At 33.8% G+C, this 23,415-nt stretch overlaps 1 protein-coding gene across 1 annotated transcript in view; it reads right to left on the reverse strand.

Annotated features, from left to right (window-relative positions):
- The window catches only part of LOC125116320 (catenin alpha-3), a gene marked incomplete at its 5' end in the record, with an annotated part of 829,627 nt that overhangs the window by 57,386 nt on the left and 748,826 nt on the right, over nt 1–23,415 (reverse strand). Inside the window, 2 exons of the mRNA XM_047761436.1 lie at nt 7,270–7,404; nt 20,211–20,316. Of these exons, the coding sequence (XP_047617392.1) occupies nt 7,270–7,404; nt 20,211–20,316 (241 nt within the window). The remainder of the gene's footprint in view (nt 1–7,269; nt 7,405–20,210; nt 20,317–23,415) is intronic.

Below are 23,415 nucleotides of genomic sequence, written 5' to 3' on the forward strand. Positions count from 1 at the left end.
TCTTTTAGTTTCCCCAATTTTCTTGATAACTACCAATGATTGCAGTAGGTTCAAAAAGCTCATTAACTAATTCCCTTAATGTCTTAACATGGCAAGCACATTAACCTACTAAGTCATTGAGTATATATATTTGATTGCCTGAGTTTTGTAGGCCCTAGTGGCTCTTTTGGTCAAAAGCTGTATTGTTGCTACTCCCTCTCATTTCTAGTTGAATGCACACTGCCCCTTGATTTCAGCTATGGCTGAATTGCTGTTGCTTGGCAAAATTTCCATCTTGCTGATCTTTCCCCTCTGACTGATTAGTTTTATTGTTTATCCAATTTTTAAAATTGTGTCTTTGGCACACCTGCCTTGGGGTAAGAGTGCACAATTAAACACATTAAAGGAAATACACAAAACATGGCAACTGCATAATTAATCAGTTTTAAGTAGTATAAAAAAATTTGCTAGCCTAGAAGCCTAACACTCAGAGAAAGGGTAACTTTAAGGATTTAAAACCATTTTAATAATTTTCTTTCTTTCTTTTGTGTATATATATATATATATATATATATATATATATATACACAGTCTAGAACATAACATTATTTTTTTTCTTAGACCCAGACTCCTTTCACAAAGTAAAATAGTTTCCTCACTTGGCACCGTAAATAAGGACACAAGAGGAAAAACTGATGGAGAATTTATGGGACGGCCTTAGATAATCCAGGTACATTTAATCTTCTTATATTTATATTTATATTGTCTTCCTAATTAGTACATTAATAAATCAGGGAGGCTATGGAAACTGATCTAAAACAGTATGTTTAATTACATAGTTTCATTATGTTTTGCTATCATTATTTTAAATTAAGCTTTTATATACCACCCCTATTTTTGTGAGAGAGGATAGCCACTGGAAGGCCACATTTATTTCACTTTCATGTGACTGAAGGATAAAGTGAAGGTGAGTCAGGTTACACAATCCAGGCAAAGTCCTGGAGCTCAGTTCTGGCAGAAAAATATCTAGTATACAGTATTATACAATAGGATCACTATCTCAAATCATTAGTATTAGGTTATTTTCTCTTCTAAGCAATATTAAAAAGTTAGTGAAGACATGGACATGTTTACTTTACTCCTTTGCTAAAATAAAGCTGTGGATAGACCCCTCCAGTCTTAATCTTAATGGGAAAACCTTCCTCCCATTTTACCAAAACATGAGGTACAAGAAACTCTACAATTTTCCATTCATCTGGATCTCAATGTGTTTATATCTTCATTTATCTGGATCTCTGGTTCAGGAAAAATTTTTTTTTCCAAACCTAGTCTTTCTACCTGTTTTCCTAATTCCATTCCTTCTCTCTTGCTTAAGACTTTATCAGGTATAGTCTTCTTTTATAGATTCACTCTTTTCTGGCTTCTTGCTCTTTATCTAGACATTTTCCCAACTACCACCATCTTAAAAAGTATGTAAAAAAATATGCTAACCAAAAAGAGAAAGAGAGAAAAAAAAAGATTAAGAAGTTTCTAGCAGTTCCATTTGCACCTCAAATCTCTCTGTCTCTTCTTCTCACCCCTATCCAATACTTTCCCTTTCCTTTCAACTACAAACTGCTGGAAAATCTACTGCAAACTACCATATTTTCTCTCTCACTGCATACTTAGTATTCAGCCCACTTTGGTCCAATTTTTGCTTTCATCGTATTACTGATACTGCCTCAGAAAAGATGAAAAGATACCTTATAGGTGTAAACTCCAGTATGAAGTTTAAAGTTCAGTTAATCAGAATTTTCTGTGTTTATAATCATTGGCTATAGTACATTCAATTCAAATCTATTCATGGACCTTATAGTATAAAGGAGAAAATGTATGAAAAACATATAGTTAGAATATATATGAGTACTGCTGTGATTTTGGCCATCACAGAAGGATATGTAGAATTGCTGGTTGTCACCTAATATCTACTCTCTTTTCACAGACATAAAATTCTGATTTTATTTGGGGAAAGCAATGTGTCTAGATTAAAACACACAGAAGCAAACACATTTTGCATTTTGCAGTATCCTTTGAAGTTATATATAGACATATAGCTAAAATCTTGCCAATAATATAAGAGAAGGCATTTGGAAGAGACTTAAAAAGATGTAAGTAATATTTGCTTCTGTTTCCCTTCATTTTTACTGTTTGGAATATAAAACCCATAGCTCAAGCAAAAGAAGTGATATTTCAACCCTGATAAAAATGAAAACCAGGAGCTAAATATAATAAAGCAGAAAGACCTAAGTGCCTGATTTCCTGATGACTTTGTGAAGCTGACATTCAGGACTACCCATTCCCTGATTTTCTTTTTATGGAGGTAGTAAACTCCTAGTTTGTTTAAATTGCTACAACTAAGTCTCTGCATCTGAAACAGGCATATTAGAATCATGTGTGTAGGAAGAAATATCTTTCTGGATCTTTGTCTCAGCTATTTTTGTCTTAATCAGCTTGCTTCCACTAGATCTGATCTATTTCTTCTTTATATCTCTCTCCTCAGTACCAGAGCCATGTACCCAGCTTCCCCTAGACTTTTCTCTTTGGATAACTCTTAGTCACTTATGACTAAAATCTGAATAAGCTGCCTTACCCTTCCTAATCTGCTCTTCTTTCTATATGTTTATCTTGGTTAATGATGCCAATTTTGACTAAGAAAGCTATCAAATCTCAAAACGTTTGGGGTAAGTCTTAATTCTTCCTATTTCTTCATTTTTAACATTCAATAGATCATTGATTCTAATAATTTCTACCTCATAGTTTTTTTCTTGCAAGGATACACACATCACCATTCTTATTAATGGCGCCTTAACCCAGGTTCTTGCTGTTACCCTCTTGGACTATTATTTTAAAAATATCATTCCTAAATAATCTTCTATCTTCCAGTCTCTCATCTTTCCAACTATAACTACCCTGTCAAAATAAAGAAGCTGTGGAAATGCATACATACACACGCAGATAATAATTCTCAGAATAATATTTTTTCCATTTGCACAAACATGGATGGACCTAGAGGGTATTATGCTTGGTAAAATAAGTCAGACAGAGATAGACAAATACCACACGCTATTACTTATAGAAACTTAAAAATAAAACAAATGATAAATAAAGCAAAACAGAAACAAACTTGCATATTTAGAACCCAATCTACTGGTTACCACTGAGGACAAGGTAGTGGGGGGTGGGCAAGATAGAGGTAGGGGATTAAGAGGTACAAACTACTATGTATAAAGTAAATAAACTACAGGGCTATATTGCACAACACTGGGAAATATAACCATTATTCTCTAATAAGTCTTAATGAAATATAATCTACCAGAATATTGAATGACTATGTGTATACCTTAAATGAATATAATATTACAAATCAACTATAGTTCCATAAAAAAGAAAATAAAAGGTTAGGTATAGAGTCTGTAAAAAAAAAGATATCTTTCAGATACATAGATCTGTTTATGCCCATCTCAAACTTAACATTTTTCAATTACTCTCAGTTGCCTACAGAATAAAGTTAAAATGTTGATACCAATACTTTTTAATCAATCTCAGTTTCCTTCTACTTCCTACCCCTCATAACACATATCAACAATGCCAAGTACAATTTTTCCATCCATTTCAGACTGTTTGCTGTTTCTATAAAATTCCTGATCTTTCCCTATTTCTTTCTACTTCACCTGTCCTATCTATGTCAAATCTTTTTCTTCTTCTGCCCTCATAAATATACAGTTGTAGTCTTACTTATACATTAACAGTCAAATGAGAGACAAACCACTCTAGGAGCTTTCTCGTCCTCACTTGCCAATCAGTGGAATTAATTATTTCTTCACCTCTTACCATGTACTTTGTTCATTCAACTCTCATATGGGTTATGACATTATTTTGAATTTATTTTTGTATATTAAAGTAATTTTATGTATCTTAAGTTTGCACATATTCAAACATCTTAAAGGAGGCATCCTATATTAATCTTTGCATCTCCTAGATGTTCTTGATGCCTGGTATAGAGATGATGTTCAATTCATGATTGGTGTTTTGGACTAAATACATTTTGGATTCTCTACAAATAAAACAGGTAACTTCAGGATAAATGCTTGCAGATAGATCTAAAAATTATTGGAAGATAATTTTAGTGAAAGAGTCTATTATGAGAATAATTTCAAATTCCTTCTTTATTCTAACCCTAACACCCCAGACCCAGAAGCACTCTGCCCATTCACTGCATAAATGCATTCAATTCATATCTATTTTTTTAAAACCAAACCTATTTGTTAAAAGCAATGTTTCAGAAACCTAATTTTGGAATTCAAACATTAAAGAAACTATAGTTTCCTTTTTAAATTTAATTTAATTTTTATTATATTTGATTTACAGTGTTCTGTCATTTTCTGCTGTACAGCAGAATGACCCAGTGTGATTTACAGTGTTCTGTCATTTTCTGCTGTACAGCAAAATGACCCATTATTTTCCCCATAAAACCCATCCTGTTCCATCACAAGTGTCTAGATATAGTTCCTTGTGCTATACAGCAGGACCTCATTACTTATCCACTCCAAATAGTTTACATCTATTAACCCCAAACTCCCAGTCCATCTCACTCCCTTCTCCTCCTCCTTCACAACCACAGGTCTGTTATCCATGTCTATGAGTTTGTTTCTGTTATATTATGATACAAATGAAACTATCCATGAAACAGAAATAGACTCACAGACATAGAGAACAAACTTGTGGTTGCCAAGGAGGTGGGGGGATGGAGTGGGATGGACTGGAAGTTTGAGTTTAGTAGAGGTAAACCTATTACATTTGGAGTGGATTAGCAACGAGGTCCTGTTGTATAGCACAGGGAACTATATCTAGTCTCTTGGGATAGACTATTATGGAAGATAATATAAGAAAGTGAATGTGTACATTTATGTATGACTGGTCAATTTGCTGTACAGTGGAAATTGGCAAAACGTTGTAAATCAAATATGCTTTAATTTGGGGAAAAAAGGAATTTTTCATGAACCTCATTTTGGAATGCAAACTTTTAAGAGTCTATAGTTTTGAATACCAAATTTCTTCATTTTTAATGGGTTTCTCTGCTTTAAAATCATGCTTAGTAGTCTTCAAAAGATCTCATAGAAAAGTTATGACCAATATTAGAACTTTTCCTCAATTTAAATAAGAAGACAAGTTGAGAACTGAGAACTCAGGGTCACTGAGAAAATAAAGCAATTGTGCTTGGTGCTTACAAGTGAACTGTGTTTTAAAAGCTTTCCAGGATCTACCTGCAGGCAGACGGCACAAAGTCATATAAACTGGGGCATAGTACACACACTTCCTTCATATTTATTTTTTCTAATGGGAAATGATGACAAAATAGTTTTGCATTTGCAGTGCTATTCCCTCATTTTATAATGACTCAACTTCTAAATTTTAAATCATGGATTCTAAATGGCTCATGCCTAATCTATCTGTAAAATATGTAAAGTTCATGAATTTGAATCATCATGGAAAACAGGAAGGGATACAAAAATCTGCACATCAGGAGGAAATTATATTTGGAGGGACAATAAACAGTAAAACATTCTAACATAATGTACTGACTGAACTTCTATCAACTTCTTTGAAAGCTTAGCTTCAGACACCATGAAGAAGTAAATATATAATTAGAAATAAAATTCATATGGATTTAAACCTTGTGACTGATGGTGAATGTGTGAAATTGATAAACGTTTACAGAAGACATATATTGCTTAAAAATAAATTTTTTACACATTTAAAATCATACAGTGTTAAGTGAGAAAATGATTGTCTAATAATCAAAAATAGATACAGTATTTTAAAATGTGTATATACAGATATGCATAGTGTTTGTAGAAATGCATTTATGTAGTCAGGCAGGTATCATACACCCACACATGTTTCTGTGTGTATAGATGGTGACTGCTTAAAATGCATCTTCCTATTAAAAGTCACAGGGAACCAATACAGCACAGTTGTGTTGGTTTGCATTATTGATTTTTTAAAAAATTAAATATCAAGGAAACTATTTTTTTAATCTCTAATAATTACTTTGGCACAATTTCCAAATTATTTACTTTTGACTTTTGTTCTTCATTTTTATCAAAGATTCAAGACTGTCCACCCAAACAGAGGAGGCATAGTACTTTGAAGGTGAACCCAAGTTCTGACATTTACTAGTTTGAACTCAGAACCTTTATAAATTTCTGAGTTTAATTTTTTCAAGGGTTAAATAACATAAAGCAAATCTATCTTGCATGTTATTGTGAGGATTAAATGAGACAAAATATAGGCAAGAGAAACAGAGTCAATAAGGATTAATTAGTTCCTAGCCCTCTATTCTTGATAGCGATTCCTTTTTTTTTTTTCCAGCTATGTACTTTTTTAAGAATACTAGTTTATTGGGAGAAGTCTGAAGTCAGGCTATAGAGCTCTTACATTTACACATTTATAAGCATTGTAAGTATGCTGTTATCATATTTAAAAATTTGTCCTCATGAAAATAAGTTCCTAGAATGTCCATAATGTTTTACTTTAGCTTAAATTTATTACCTTGGTCCATGTCCTTCTCAAAGTCACTGAAAACTGAATCTAATATATATCTAAAATATTATTTTATTACCATATCCACTCTAGAGAAATGATCTACTGTTATTAAAAGATGAGTAGATAGAGTATACATTATTCCTACCGTGGTCATTTTATAGCAGTTTGAAACTCAGGGTCACCAAAGAATTTATGAAAGTTGCTCTAAATCTATTTATGTTCTATCATACTCCACTGCTTCAATTGCATAGGGAGATAACAGTTTTCAAGACCTAAATTTCTATGATCAAGAAATGAATAATGGGAATATGAATATTAATTAATAGCAAAAAATATGTCATTGATTTGCCATTCTACATTCACTTATTTTTATAAAAATTATAGGATTCAATTCAGAGTTCAATCTGTACACTTTCTGAAATCAGAAAACCATGCTCTAAACAGCTATTTCTTACACAAGTGGCTTACAAAATCAAAAAAACCTCTCTGAAGTAAATAAAGATAAGCTGTACTGACTTGACACTTCTTTAAGAAGTCTGGCAAGATTTCTTACTAGTTTAGTTTCATTGCAGTTTTATATTCTGCCGTTGAGTTTTTTCTCTAACCTACTTGGACCTAAAAGATTGGGTGGGGTTAGGGGGGGTATGGCTCCTTTGTTTCAGGCATCTTCCACACGTGATGGCAGAAGTGCAGGGCAGTACTCACCGCTGACATGATGAGCTCTCCCCCCAGGTTCTGTATCTCAGCTTTAACTTGACTGCATATTTTCAGTTGATGAGAGTAGAACTTAATCTGTTCCAGGTACGCCAATAAGTCCTGTTTGCATGATGGATCTGGGCACTAAATGTGCAGAAGAGATAAAAATGGAAATAGCAAGATAAAGAATAAGTAGTTTGGATTGAGTAAATTTTGAGATTACAAGTACTTTACAAGGCAGCAACTTTATTTTCATTGAGTGCCATATCTCAGGCCAAGCCCATATAGATTGTGATATGCTTCCACCATTAGAAGAATTATTTATGATCCAACCTTAATTACATTAGCATAGAAGAAATAGCAAAGGAACTTCCAGATGTTAAAAGGTACACAAAAGAACTGCCTTTAATTTATGAAAAAGGTAAAAAGCCTTTGGATTTCATTTTTAAGTAAATCTGAAGAAGTATTTAAAATGTAATTATTCCTTTCATTTAAAGTTGCTATTAGAATACTCCTTGGAACCCATAGTTGTGCTCTGCCTGTCCTTTGTTATTTATACGTGAATTTAAAAAAAAATTCTGCAGCAGAACATATACTATGTTCTATTACTTTCAGCATTTAATGTTCTTAGCTATTACAAAGAAATCATTTCCACCTTGGCTAACAGATGTGGATCCAAGAGCCAAGAAACAGGCAGCATGCATGTTTCAGAGATGTATTAAATTTCTTTACCAAAAAGAATCTCCCACATTATATTTTCTTCTGTAAGGGATTTCCTGAAGTAGAGCTTTGAGCTTCATGATAATATGATAAATATCTGTGGTCAGTGTTTAATCTTTGTGTTCTTTCTCATAGGCAATTAGAATAGATTTTTTAAAATCCTTGATAACTTAATTTCACTCTAAATACATATTCATAAGGGCATAGGAATATGAAAAGTAATTTATATGCAAAGATATTCATTGCAGCATTACTTATAATAGCAAAATTTGGAAATAAATGCCCTATAATAGTGGAAAGATTATATAAGGATACATTTCTATATAATGTGATATTATATAGACTCAAAGCACAGTAATTTCAAAGGAAAATGTTTTGGGAAGGTAAAAAAACAGTGTTTAAAATTCCACATACTATCTCAAATTGTGTAAGAAATATGTGTTATGTTTAAGATATAGTAGAAAATAAATATGTGAAAATGGTAAGCAATGTCATCAATACATTAATATAATCAATATTTTAACTTTCTTCATATTTTATATATCTTCATATATATTTATTACTTAAAATATATTATTTCTATAGTAACAACAATGTTATTAGTTTAAAAGCTTTTCTTCTAATAGCTGAAAATCAAATGAAAATTAAAAAGTGAGATGAAAGGCCAGAAAGCATTTCTGCATTTCTGATTTTATGTAGTAGTTAATAAGTTGAAGTGTTATTGGAAAATTCCTGAGAATCTTGTTCTCTTTTATATTTGCTAAATAGACTAGTCTACATAACTCCAGAACATGTGGACAAGATGAGAACATGTGACCTTTGAGTAAAGGTTAGTCAAGGAAGGTAGCAATGACATATATCCTTCTGTGGAAATACTATCAACCTGCTAGACAGCCATGGACCTATGAATGGATACATAGATAACCAGCCAGAGAAACAATCTGGTAAGATGACAGACCTTGATATCAAGTGCATTTCTCAAATTTAAACAAGGAAGTAAGCTTAATTCCACAAATATCAGCAGGATTAAATTTAACTAAGAAGAGAGGAGAAGGAAAAGGAGAGGGACAAAGATAAAGAGAAGAAGGGGAAGGCAGAAGCAGAAGGGAGAAGCAAAAAGAGAGAAATGGATTTCCTCAATTTACAGAAGAGAAATTAGAAGTTTAGAATGCATAATAATTTTCCCAGGATTGGGGAGTTTATGCTGGAGTCAGTATTTTAATCTATCTCTACTTGCTTTCAAACCCATTTCATTTTCACTCAATCTATGATCACTAAACATAAAAGAATTTGGAGCGAATTTTTTTTTAATCACAGAATAATACTGTGTGTTGTATAGTTTCAAGGAAAACAAGTTATGAGAATACTATATCTGTATTAAAGTGAAGCATGCTTAGATTTTTTTTTTCCTTTTGGCTGCAACCACAGCATGCAAAAGTTCCCAGGTATTGAATGCATGCCACAGAGGTGACCTGAGCCACAGCAGTGGCAATATCACAACCTTAATCTTCTAAGCCACCAGGGAACTCTGGAAGTTATTCTTTATTAAGTATTACCTGTTGTCAGACACTGTGCCATATACTTTACATGCATAATTCTAAGTTGGTATTCACGACATCACTTTACTTAAATGTAATTATTATCAAATTGTACATCTGTAAGCTAAGTTCTGGACAGAGTATATGATTTGCATAAAGATTTAAATTTAGTTTTTTTTCTGTCTCATTCATTGCACAAAGATCTATATGACATTCATTCAAAACATTCTTTTGTTTATCCTGAGTAATGAATGGTCTTATCTATTCTTTGCACTTGTGGATGAACTCAATGATATTTTTTTGACATATATGATGTTTTATCTGCCATCAACTATTCTAGGTGCTTTACCTATATTAACTCTTTTAATAATCACACAACTCTATGAGGCAGGTTCTATCATCATCTCCATTTAGCAAAGGAGGAAACTGAGGCATAGAAAAGTTAACTGACTCGCCCAGTTCATAAATGGTAAAGCTGGTATTCAAAATCACTTGCTTCAGCTCTCTTCCCTACCTCTAAGGTCTAGGAACAATATCATTCTTGCCAAATTTATTTTACATAGCAAACTGTAAATTGCCACTGATTTGTAAATTGGTTTCTTAAACTGACACTCTTATCTGTATATTTCAAGCAGGATTAGTGCTGATTTGTTTCTTAAAGACCAGCACCATTATATAACTTCTGATAAAATTAAACTTGCAAATAGATTCTTAACTGATAACCAATGTTGCAATCAACCAAGTTTAAGCAAAATATACAGTCTCTCTCAAGAGATTTTCAAGGCTATGATAGAAGAGTCTAGAACTCTGTTAAGGAAAGACTAAGTCAACTGAGTGGAAAATTCGAAGTTGTACTTTTGAAAGTAAGAATGACCTGCCCCGATTTACCAGAATTAATGAATTTACTTCATTCCCAGAATTAATGAAAATGTCGGTTGCACCTAAAGATATTAGCCAATTTTATAACTGAAGTATAAAAAATATAATGATTGGTAAATTCCATACTATACAATTTATTAAAGCCTTCTTTCCTATTGACATTTGGAAAGCCTTTCTGAGTCAGTTTTAGCTTCCTAGAAGCAAAATCAGGAGAATGAATCATTCCCACTTTAACAATGCTCTTCTGCTGTATGCCAAAGCTTCTTATTAAAATCAAATTATGTTTTTCCCACTTTTTATATTTTCACATAAAGCTAACCGAAAAAGTTTAGGACCTAGACTTGTAGAAATTCATGTCCTTTACTTTTTTAAAAGTAAAATTTGCATAAAAAATACTTTCAAAGGAACACTGGTAGGGACTTTTAGGTAAATCAAGTGGTAGAATAGCATAACACATTTTGGTTATTATTTCCCAGTTTAATAAGATAGGGGATATTAACCAGGGCATCTGGTTAGCTTTTTAATGCATGGATTTTTAAAATTAAATTTTATAACTGTAGTTCCCATGGTGGCGCAGTGGAAACGAATCCGACTGGCAACTATGAGGTTGCGGGTTTGATCCCTGGCCTTGCTCAGTGGGTTAAAGATCCAGTGTTGCAGTGAGCTGTGGTGTAGGTTGCAGATGCGGCTCAGATCTGGTGTTGCTGTGGCTTCTGGTGTAGGCTGGTAGCTGTATCTCTGATTAGAGCCCTAGCCTGGGAACCTCCATATGCCACTGGTGCGGCCCTAAAAGGACAAAGGACAAAAAAAGAAAATTATAACTACCAGGACATTCACTATTGGCAAGAAGACTGCATGCCAGCCTAAGTGGTTTTCTCATATTAAACTGACTTTCACTCTTCTAGTAAGATGCTTTGTACCACAGAATTTAAACTGTTGTCTGTAATTGCAAAAGTCATTCTAAATGTGTCTTAAATAAAGTTTATACTCCAGAACAGGAAAAATATTGCTAAGCTTGCAAAGTTGGTTAAGGGAAAGAATTAGGTGTCATTGTGAATTTCTAGAACAGAAATTTCAAGCAATCAGTGATGGCAGAAAGACTCTGTGACTGTGACCTTTCCCTTCCCACAAGGCTCATTCCTCCACTTACAGTCCAGGCTGTCTTCTTTCACCTTCCACAGGGTCACAGGTCATCAATAATCACATTGTTCTCTGCACTTTTAATGTCTTTTTTTGTCTTTGAATCTAGCAACATCAATCTCTCAAAGCAAAACTCCTCCCTCAATCCTATAATCTCATTTGTATCTCTTCTTGTTCATAAACACGCTTTTTAAAATTTTTCAATGCTGTTCCTATTGGTGTTCTCAGTTTTCATTCTTGGCATCTTTTCATTCCTACTCTCTTATTGGATAATAGTATATACCACTCTGACTTCATTCTATCACTCACAAAATAAAAATGACTAAATATCTGTCATCTAGCCCTGTCTTCAGAAAACCCACATATCTATTTGCCCAGGCCACCTCATTATCTTATCAACATTTGACATTCAACACCTATAACCCTCAACTATCTCACACTCCATTTTGCTTACTACAAAACCAGTTTATCCTCCCAGACTTCAGACAATGTTACAAAGCCTCAGTAATCGAGATAGTGTGGTACTGATACCAAAACAGCCATATAGGCCAATGGAACAGAATAGAGGTCCCAGAAATAAATCGAGACACCTACAGTCAATTAATCTTTGACAAAAGAGGCAAGAATATAAAATGGGGAAAAGACAGTCTTTTCTTCAAGTGGTGCTGGGAAAACTGGACGGCCACATGTAAATCAATTAAACTGGAACACACCCTCACACCATGCACAAAAATAAACTCAAAATGGCTTTAAGACTTAAATGAAAGACAAGACACCATCAAACTACTAGAAGAGGACATAGGCAAAACATTCCTTGATATCAACCTTACAAATATTTTCTTAGGTCAGACTCCCAAGGCAACAGAAATAAAAGCAAAAATAAATCAATGGGACCTAATCAAACTGACAAGTTTTTTGCACAGCAAAGGAAACCATTAACAACAAAAAAAGACAACCTATGGAATGTGAGAATAGTTTCAAATGATGCAGCTGATAAGGGCTTAATCCCTAAAATATACAAAGCACTTATACAACTCAACAGCAAAAAAACCAACAACCCAACTGAAAAAATGGGCAAAAGACCCAAATAGACATTTCTCCAAAGAAGATATACAGATGGCCAACAGACACATAAAAATGCTCAACATCACTAATTATTAGAGAAATTCAAATCAAAAATACTGTGAGGTACCACCTCACACTGGTCAGAATGGCCACCATTAACAAGTCAAAAAATAACAAATGCTGGAGAGGGTGTGGAGAAAAGGGTACCCTCCTACACTGTTGGTGGGAATGTAAACCAGTACAACCACTATGGAAAAACAGTATGGAGGTACCTTAAAAAACTAAATATAGAATTACCATATGACCCAGAAATCCCATTCTTGGGCATGTATCTGGACAAAATTTTCCTTGAAAAAGATACAGGAACCTGTATGTTCAATGCAGCACTACTCGCGATAGCTAAGACATGGAAACAACCTAAATATCCATTGATGGATGAATGGATTAAGAAGATGTGGTATATACACACAATGCGCTATGACTCAGCCCTAAGAAAGAACTAAAGAATGCCATTTGCAGCAAACATGGATGGAACTAGAGACTCTCATACTAAGTGATGTAAGTCAGAAAGAGAAAGACAAATACCATATGATATCACTTATATCTGGAATCTAACATACAGCACAAATGAACCCTTCTACAAAAAACTAACTCATGGATTTGGAGAACAGAATTGTGGTTGCCAAGGGGGAGGTAAGAGTGGGATGGACTGGGAGTCTGGGGTTAATAGATGCAAACTATTGCCTTTGGAAAGGATTACCAGTGAGATCCTGCTGTGTAGCACAGGGAACTATATCTAATCACTTGTGATGGAATGTGATGGAGGATAATGTGAGAAAAAGAATACATAAGTGTGTGTGTGTGTGTGTGTGTGTGTGTGTAACTGTGTCACTTTGCTCTACAGTAGAAAATTGACAGAATAAGCTAAACCAACTGTAATGGATAAAAATAAAAATTATTAAAAAAAATCCCCAGTTTATCCACTCTAGTATCTAAGAGTGCTTTCTCGTCTGTTAAATTTGGTCATGAATTTGAGATGATTCTGCACCCAGAAATCTCAGTATACTTTCAACATTCTTCTTCTTTGTTATGCCTATCATTTCTGCTCTTTAGCAAACTAAGGTATCTAAAACAGAGAAGAAAAATTTATCTATCAAAGTATGGTAAAAATATAATGGAGCTCTTTTATGATGTTATGTGGTAGAGAACACTTACTCTTACGGTCTGAATTGTTAGAGTTAAATTTGGGAAATAATAGCGTGGCATTTATTCAATGCATATGTTGTTTTACTAAAAATTATATATATTTTCAAATTTTGTCATATTTTTTTTATTTAGACTAGAATTGTGTTGAGTTTAAGAACCGTCAAATTCATTTTTAGTTTTACCTTGGTCAGACATACAACCATTGATAAAATATATCTGCAACATACACTTTGAACAAAATACACATTAAGACAAAGATGATTTTCACTTTCATCAAAGCTCTTCTCTCTGATTAGGTGTAAAATTTTAGCCCAACCTACTTTTTTTGCTCCATACTGACCTCCATGAGAAATTCTAAGTGGGATTGACTTCCTCATGAATTAGATTACAACTCAAAAAACATCATCTCCCTCCCTGAAATCTGAAACTTTTCAACTGAAAAATTACTTGGGTTGAAATAAACTTATAAAAACGTTTTACCTTCTCTATATAACATAGATGTAGAAAGGATGGTGGAGAAGTAATTTAGGCAAATTGTGATTATTTGGAATTTTTGGTTAAAGTCAGCCAGACACATATAAGGAGAAACTTTCCTCATCTTTCCTCTTTCCCTCTTAGCTCATTTCAATTAGCCCCTTCTTCTAGACCTTAAAATAGCCTATTTTTATAATGGCCCTAACCTTGAAACTGAATATATTATCACTCTAAAGCATTTAAGGCATTTTTTAGTGGGAAAATGATAAAGATACAAAAAGAAAACTAGTAAAACAGCATTTCTTTTATCGGGAGACTATTATTTCAAGGAGGCAAGCAGATCAAATATTTCAGTATTTGTCTATTCCTATTTAATTCCTGAGAATCTGCTATACATTCATTTTTATAAAGTAGGGGTTCATTAATTTGGAGAACAAATCTAGATATCAACTTATCTGCTCAAAATAAATTCCAGACAGATAATACCACCAAAATACAAATATTGTCACAAGTTGAATGCTTCAGAAGTTTATTTTTAGGGTAGCTCTATTACATTTTTTAAATTCTTTCTTTTTAATTTCCCCAATACATTATCTTTTTTTCTACTGTACAGCATGGTGACCCAGTTATGCATACATTCTATTTTCACACATTATCATGTTCCATCATAAGTGACTAGACATAGTTCCCAGTGCTACACAGCAGGATCCCATTGCTAATTTATTCCAAAGGCAATAGTCTGCATCTATTAACCCCAAGCTCCCAATCCATCCCGCTTCTTCCCACTTGAAAACCACAAGTCTCTAAGTCCATGATTTTTTTTTTGTCTATGGAAAGGTTCATTTGTGCCGTATATTAGATTGCAGATATAAGTGATATCATATGGTATTTGTCTTTCTCTTTCTGACTTATTTCACTTAGTATGAGAGTCTCTAGTTCAATCCATGTTGCTGAAAATGGCATTATGCCTTTCTTTTTTATGGCTGAATAGTATTCCATTGTGTGTATATATATCACTTCTTAATCCAATCACCTGTCGATGGACATTTGGGTTGTTTTGGCTATTGTGAATAGTGCTACAAGGAATATTTGGCTATTGTGAATAGTGCTACAAGGAACATTTGGCTATTGTGAATAGTGCTACAAGGAATATGTGGGTGCATGTGACTTTTTCAAGGAAAGTTTTGTCCGGATATATGCCCAAGAGTGGGAATGCAGGGTCATATGGTAGTTCTATATATAGTTTTCTAAGGTACCTCCATACTGTTCTCCACAATCATTGTACCAGCTTACATTCCCACCAACATTGCAGGAGGGTTTGCTTTTCTCCACACCCCCTCCAGATTTGTTATTCGTGGACTTATTAATGATGGCCATTCTGACTAGTGTGCGATGGTATCTCATGGTAATTTTGATTTGCATTTCTCTAATAATCAGAGATGTTGAGCATTTTTTCATGTCCTTGTTGGTCATCTGTATATCTACTTTGGAGAAATGTTTATTCAGGTCTTTTGCCCATTTTTCCATTGGGTTGTTGGCTTTTTTGCTGTTGAGTTGCATAAGTTGTATATTTTAGAGATTAAGCCCTCATCAGTTGCATCATTTCAAACTATTCTCTCCCATTCTGTAAGTTGTCTTTTTGTTTCCTTTTTGGTTTCCTTTGCTGTGCAAAAGTTTTTTCAAATACCTGGGAATACCCCTGACCAAGGAGGTAAAAGACTTATATGCTGAGAAATATAAAATATTAATCAAGGATTTAAAGAAGATGCAAAGAAATGGAAAGATATTCCATGCCCCTAGGTTGGAAGAATTAATATTGTAAAAATGGCCACACTGCCCAAAGCAATCTACAGATTAAGTGCAATCCCTATCAAATCCCCATGACATTTTTCACAGAACTAGAACAAACCATCCATAAATTTATGTGGAACCACAAAAGACCCAGAATTGCCACAAAAATTCTGAGGAACAAAAACCAAGCATAACTCTCCCAGACTTCTGGCAATATTACAAAGCCACAGTCATCAAGACAGTGTGGTACTGGTACCAAAACAGACAGACCGACCAATGGAACAGCATAGAGAACCCAGAAATAAACCCAGAAACCTATGGTCAATTAATCTTTGACAAATAAGGCAAGAACATAAAATGGGAAAAAAGACAATCTTTTCAGTAAGTGGTGCTGGGAGAACTAGACAACAGCATGCAAAGCAATGAAACTAGAACACACCCTCACACAATGCACAAAAATAAACTCCACATAGCTGAAAGACTTAAACACAAGACAAGACACCATCAAACTCCTGGAAGAGAACATAGGTAAAACATTTTCTGACATCAACCTTACGAATGTTTCTCAGGTCATTCTCCCAAAGCAAGAGAAATAAAAGCAAAAATAAACCAATGGGAATTAATCAAACATTTTTAAAATTCTTATAACACCAGCAGGAACCAATTCAAATCGGGCCAGCCACCAACAATATTTTGTCAAAATATCATTATAAAGTACACTTGTGGGTTATTTTGTTCATTGTTGAGTGCACTGTGTGTGATTTGGTTGTAATTCCATATCTTGTTTTTTAAATGTCACCTTTCTTAAATTAGTATTGACTTTCAATGTATTTAACATTGAAAATTCATTTTAATTGTGACCAATTATGATTAAGAGGGCATACCCAGTTAATAACCTAGATATCTTTGATTTGGAAAAAATTACAGTGAAGGCATGTTAGGATTCAGACACAACACCCAAGAGTCAGGAGGTCTAATTTTGTCCTATTCTTGTGCAAAAAATTTAGTAGATGTTAATTTTTATTTTTTTTTTCCTAGTCATCACTTTTCTATTTGGGGCAGGTTGCTTCTACAAATAATTCATATCTTCATTGTATTCTTCCTACCTCAGGAGTTATTATCCAGTTCATCTAAGTTAGAGTATCTTCTAACATGATAAATTATAGTGAGGAGTCATAAATAGAAAGAGGTGTGTACCAAGCGTCTGGAATCTTAGATTTGTAAGAAGGATACTTCTCTAATTTGTCATTCTCTTTATTCATAAGGAAAATATTTAAGAATGTTTAATATCCTTTCCCTCAGGAATATACTGTCTAATGGAGACAAGATTTATACTAGAGTTCTATAGGACTTAAATCATATGATCTTGGATGGCATATGAAATCTACTACACTCTCTCAAGACAATTGTAAAACCCAAGAGATGTTAGGTTTTTGGGACAAGTGAAGTTATATACGGTTCTGTATGCTAAAACAGGCTGTCATTCATCTCTTCCTAGCATCTGATGGCAATGGCAAAGTAGTGAATTGTATGTGGTTATACATAATAGACATAGGTTCAAGGAAGCAAGGCAGGGAAAAAGGATAAAAAAAAATTCAGGAAGGCAGTATTAGAAGCTTCAACTAATCTGATTTCATTTCATTCTCTTTACATATGAACTTTGACTCTGCAACTTTATAGAATGAAACGTATTGTCTAAATACACACACACACACACACACATTATATATATATATTATAAGTCCATGCTGAGTGGGAGTGGAAATTGACTGATGTTCAAACCTTCTGACACTCTAACAAAAAAGCAGACTAGAAAGCATAATAAAAGTTGTCAAAATTTTTTTGCGCTGTTGTTCAAAATTGAAAGCAACCAATGTTCTGGAAGACTTTTTTCATAATATACATCGTCACTATAAAAATCGCCTTGCTTACATTATTCAGTTATATTCTACAATCAATTTCAGATATTATTTTTGTCTAAATTTTTTATGTTAATGTATCAAATGATATCACACAGTCATAGACAATCTTCCCAGATAATCACTAATAATGAGTCAGTTTTTTTCTCCCAATTCTGATTCTTTAGAACCCTATTTATTCAGCTCAAAATTACATCATCTGAAACTACTTTATTACACAAAATGAAAAAGGCCAAAACAGTAATCCATAATCCTTCATTAGTCAGTGACTGTTCCTTTAAGCTTCTTTTAAAGTGTCAAAATTATGTGGTAGTGAGACAACACTTTTGCTTTCTTCCTGCAATTTGAATAATGCCAAAAACAATAGCATAATTTAACAAAGCCATGTTATAAAGCACCTACCACAATGTGACCTAATCCAGTTAAAGAATATGAGCCTAAGAAAAAAGGACAACTTCAAAATGACACAATTATTTGAACTTTGAAAATTGTGCATTCTAAAATAAATAGAATCACACAGGTGGGAATCATTAAGTATTTAAAAAGCTAATGGAACACAAATATGTTTATTGTATTATGATTTCACTTATTCTACTACTATTTTTGTCTCATAAAGGTGAATTCAATAACATTCTAAAATAAGGAAATCAATGGGGAGATTTGAGACAGTCATTTTTTCAAAATAGATTTTGAATTATATTTGGATAGAGTTTGTTTTTAATTATAATGCTAAATACTAAAATGATTATTAAAATGTTTATAATGCTTAAAGTAGCAAGATACTAGAAATATACATATATATATTTATATGACCATATGTATGAATATATATATATATATTCAAGACTGCTTTAAAATATTTGTTTCTGTTATTATTATTCCTTGTTTATTTCTCCTCCCTTATATTAAAATATAATAGCTAATTAGAGAAAGTTCTTCATGTTCCAAGAAAAAGTGGACAAATGATGAAGTGATAAGAAAGAACCCAATATAGCTTCCCTTAAATTATATATGCAAGAAAAAAAATATGAATAGTTGTGGGTTCAAAAAGAGAATTTCTCTTTTTTTTCTCCAAAGGGAGATAAATATGTATTATGGGCTTGAATAATATAAAACTAGCAGGAGTTCCTGTAGTGACATAGCAGAAACAAATCCAACTAGGAACCATGAGGATGCAGGTTCACTCCCTGGCCTCATTCAGTGGGTTAAGGATCTGGCATTGCCTTGAGCTGTGGTGTAGGTTGCAGACATTAGGTTGCATAGGCCAGCAGCTGTAGCTCTGATGAGACCCCAGCCTGGGAACCTCCATATGCCATGGGTGCCACCCTAAAAAGGAAAAAACAAAACAAAACAAAAACCAAAAAAAAACAAAACAAACAATATAAAACCTGAAAAGGAATACTATTTCTAAGATATTAATTCAATATCTCAATACATTAACCAAAAAAAATACTAACAGATTTTTCAATTAAAGTTAAGCAAAAGGTAACACTTATATTGTAACTTCTGCTTAGAAAATTGGAATAGAGACATGAGAAATCTAAAGAAAGAAAAGGAAGTGTTTAGAGCATCAGTAAGGGTTATATATTTCCTACATTTTATGTCTTCACTTTAGTATTCTACTAATCACTATTTGTTTTACAGTTTTACATAGAATGCCAGAACATACAGTAGAAGCAGAAAACCTAACATGAAAGAATTCTGACAGTAGAAAATTGACAAAACACTGTAAACCCAGCTATAATGGAAAAAAATAAAAATCATTATACAAAAAAATTTAAGAAAAAGAATTTTGAAAAGCATTGATTTTTAAAGAGCAAAAATAAGAAATGTAAGGTAATTAAGAAAAAATATTAACTGGGTATTACAGCCAATTAATAATTTGAGTATATTTGAAACTCAAAAAACTGATATTTAAAATAATTTGTATATACTTAAAGCTACAAAATAAAATAATCAAGCTCTAATAATATCAATAATAATGACAATAATAGTAATACTAGTAATAATATTGAAACCACATGAAATAATTATGATTCCTTAGAGTGAATTTTCCACTTGTTTATTAATTATGCAAAAACAAAATTTCAAATGTTTAATAATCATTTAAGCAAAAAAACAATCCAACAGAGTAAAAATTCAACTTTGTTCTAATTAGTGTCAAATAGCAGAGAATAATAGCCTGGACATTCAGCACATCCATTTGTAGAGAGCTCACCTGGTTGGCAATCTGCCGAGCAAGGACGTCCATTCTTGATCCAGATTCCGATATCATTTTAGCTGCATAGATCACATCAGTTGTATGCTTTAGTGGCCCTTTTCCCCTTGAAATAAAAGAATACATGTTTATTGCAGTGGTTTGTGCTGAGATACACCCACAGAAACAGACAGACACACAAGATTTGCACCGCAGAGTATAAGCAATTGACTTTACCTACTTCAGTTTTAAAGACGTCCTGGTTAAATTCAATTATAAAATGAAGAAAAAAAAATGAAGACCTATTATGTTAAGATTTAGGATACTCTACCAAGAAGATGGACTCCATTTGATCTTCATCCCCAGGTATTTCTTACAGTAAACCTCAGCCTAAAAAACTTTTGATGGATATATTCCTCAATACTTTTGAAGAATGTAGATTCTCATTCCAGGAGGAACATGTAATTTTGAATATTTTACATGTTCAACAGTGTACTTTGTTTAGCAGGGATGTTTTCTTCTTTCTTTTTTTCTTTTTTTTTTAAGGGCTGCCCACAGCACATGGAAGTCCCTGGGCTAGGGGTTGAATCAGAGCTGCAGCCAGCCTATGCCACAGCCATGGCAACATGGGATCCAAGCCATGTCTAAGACCTACACCACAGCTCATTGCAATGCCAGATCCTCAACCCACGGCGTGAGGCCAGGGATTGAATCTGCATCTTCATGGATACTAATTGGGCCCATCACCATTGAGCCACAAGGAGAATTCCTAGCAGGGATACTTTCAATCCTCCTCTTTTAATCATTTTTTAATGGTCTTTTGGTTAATTGCATTTTGTTTTTATCGCATTACCTCTCCCTCATAATTAGTTCATAGTAATATCAGAGTAGTTGAGTATGGATCAGGAATCACACTATTGTGGACTGTTTTCCCCAAACAGACCACTTCTTACTATTTGTGTAAGTCAAGCAAGATAAATCCCCACTTTATGTTCCAACTTTCTTGGTGATGGATGACAGCAGCATGTTCCCCAGGGAGTCATTCTAGGGACTGCACAAGTCAATTCCTATAAGGTGCTTCAAACATTGCTTTAAACGAAGTAAGCATTTAATAAGTTGTTGTTTGTGGTGGTTACTTTAAGGTAGTTTTGGTTCCTAGTGCCATGGAACAAATGTCGGGTTTATTTAGGAGTTCCCATTGTGGCCCAGTGGAAATGAATCTGACTAGTGAGATTCCATGAGAACACAGGTCCGATTCCTGTCCTCGCTCAGTGTGTTAAGGATCTGGCATTGCCATGAGCTATGCTGTAGGTCACAGACACAGCTCCAATCTGGTGTTGCTGTGGCAGTGGTATAGGCCAGTGGCTATAGCTCCAATTGGACCCCTAACCTGGGAACCTTCATATGCTGTGGTTGTGGCCCTAAAAAGACCAAAAAAAGTTGGGTTTATTTAGGGACTTGCAAGGCAGATAAGAAGAAAGATGTGCACTACTTATATTGTTGGAGCAGGATAACATAATGAGATATTTTTCTGTCTTCTTGTTCCTCAAAAATAAATGGATATATTTGGATGTATAACTGGTTTATTTTGCCGTATGTCTGAAATTAACACAACTTTGTATGTATATTTCCATAAAATCTAAAAAATAAAATAAATGAATGAATGACCTGAATGAATATAACTGTTCCATCCACCCAGAACTCCTCCTCTCCTTATTTCCTATGTCTATTTCCTAACCCTCTACTGAGCATCAACACACTGATGGTTCCAGGTATGTTTAGTTTGCTCCTTGTTCCTAGCAGAGAAGAGGACCCTGAAGAAATCACTCACTAACGCCATTGCTCTGATGCTGCGAGGAGAGCAGGAGGAGCAAGGAAGGTGGGAAGAAGGAATAAGCTGGCTAAGGCAAGGAAAGGGAGATTTTGAGAGGCCAAAATACAGTGGAATTGAAAAGAAGAGGAATGAAAACAATTTGCATCCAATATCTTATTTACATTTTGGACCAGTCCTAAGGCTAAGATGCCCAAATGTAAACCTAACAAGATTTGTTGTTAGAGGAAAATCTGTTCACCTAGGAGACTATCAATTACATGGGAATAAAAGACAAAAAGGTTCATGAGGGTAAATAATCAAGATATTCTGTACCTGAAAACGTAAACATTAAAATACTATTGCCCTGTATGTCAAAAAAGGCCCTTTCACTGCCCTTTATTCATGGTGTTTCTCCAATTCATTACAAGCAAGTTTTACTGTAAAAGTGGGACATCACGTCAAAGGCAATGACAGTCTGGCCTCCGTAGATGGTTATAATCATACTTCTCTTTGAATCTGCTGACACAAGTTGCTTTCAATTTTTCTAAAAACATCAACATTAATCATTACTGGGTTCTTTTGAGTTGCTCTTATCAAATTTTTTTATGCATCAGGCAGAACATGGTTATGTTCAAGAAAGGCACGGCATTTCATTATGTCTATGCATCTCTAGAGAAAGTTAAACTTAAATAAAGCTGTCTAAGCTCCCACAAGGCAATGCATCAATTTTCAAGGTCTTAAACAATGGACAAAGGTTGTTTCTAAGGAGAACAGCTAATGCTCACTTAGCTTAAACAATGAACAAAGAGTTATATCTAAGGGATGTAGCTAATGTACCCTTCCCTGCAAAATAATATCGTTCTACATATAAAAAACCCTGGGCTGATGAAAAGGAAATTACCTCTAGCTTTAAATACATACCTTGTTATGAGACCACTATCTTAAACATATGTAGATCTTAAAAGTAACAATATATTATCACAGACTACAGTTATTCTCTTCCTCATGCTCCTAATTAAATGTATTGCCTGGCAAGCTTCCTACTGAGTGCCAAACAAAATGTACGTTTTACAAATTATTCAGTATTATTCCAAGCTTCCAGAGGAAACTGCAATTACTGAAACTATGATAAATTTTTTAACATTCTCAGTCTGAAATGTGCTATGTAATGAAGGCTTTTAAAATTGGAAGATGAATTCAAAGGTTGTTTTCTGCCTTCATTTTCATAATGGGTTCTCAGGATCTCCTGTCAGCAAATTGTATCTTAAATCATTCAGTTTGGGTCCTTCAGAGAAAGATGCCCAGAAGAGGAGGAGGTACACTTTGGAAATATTTTCAAGAAGCCAGAGGCCAGAAATCTTTCATAAATAGTGGTTACAATAATATTCTCTCTCTCCCAAAGGCAGGGTAAAT

This window comes from Phacochoerus africanus, chromosome 15 (assembly GCF_016906955.1).
Source record: "Phacochoerus africanus isolate WHEZ1 chromosome 15, ROS_Pafr_v1, whole genome shotgun sequence".
Taxonomy (NCBI): Eukaryota; Metazoa; Chordata; class Mammalia; order Artiodactyla; family Suidae; genus Phacochoerus; species Phacochoerus africanus.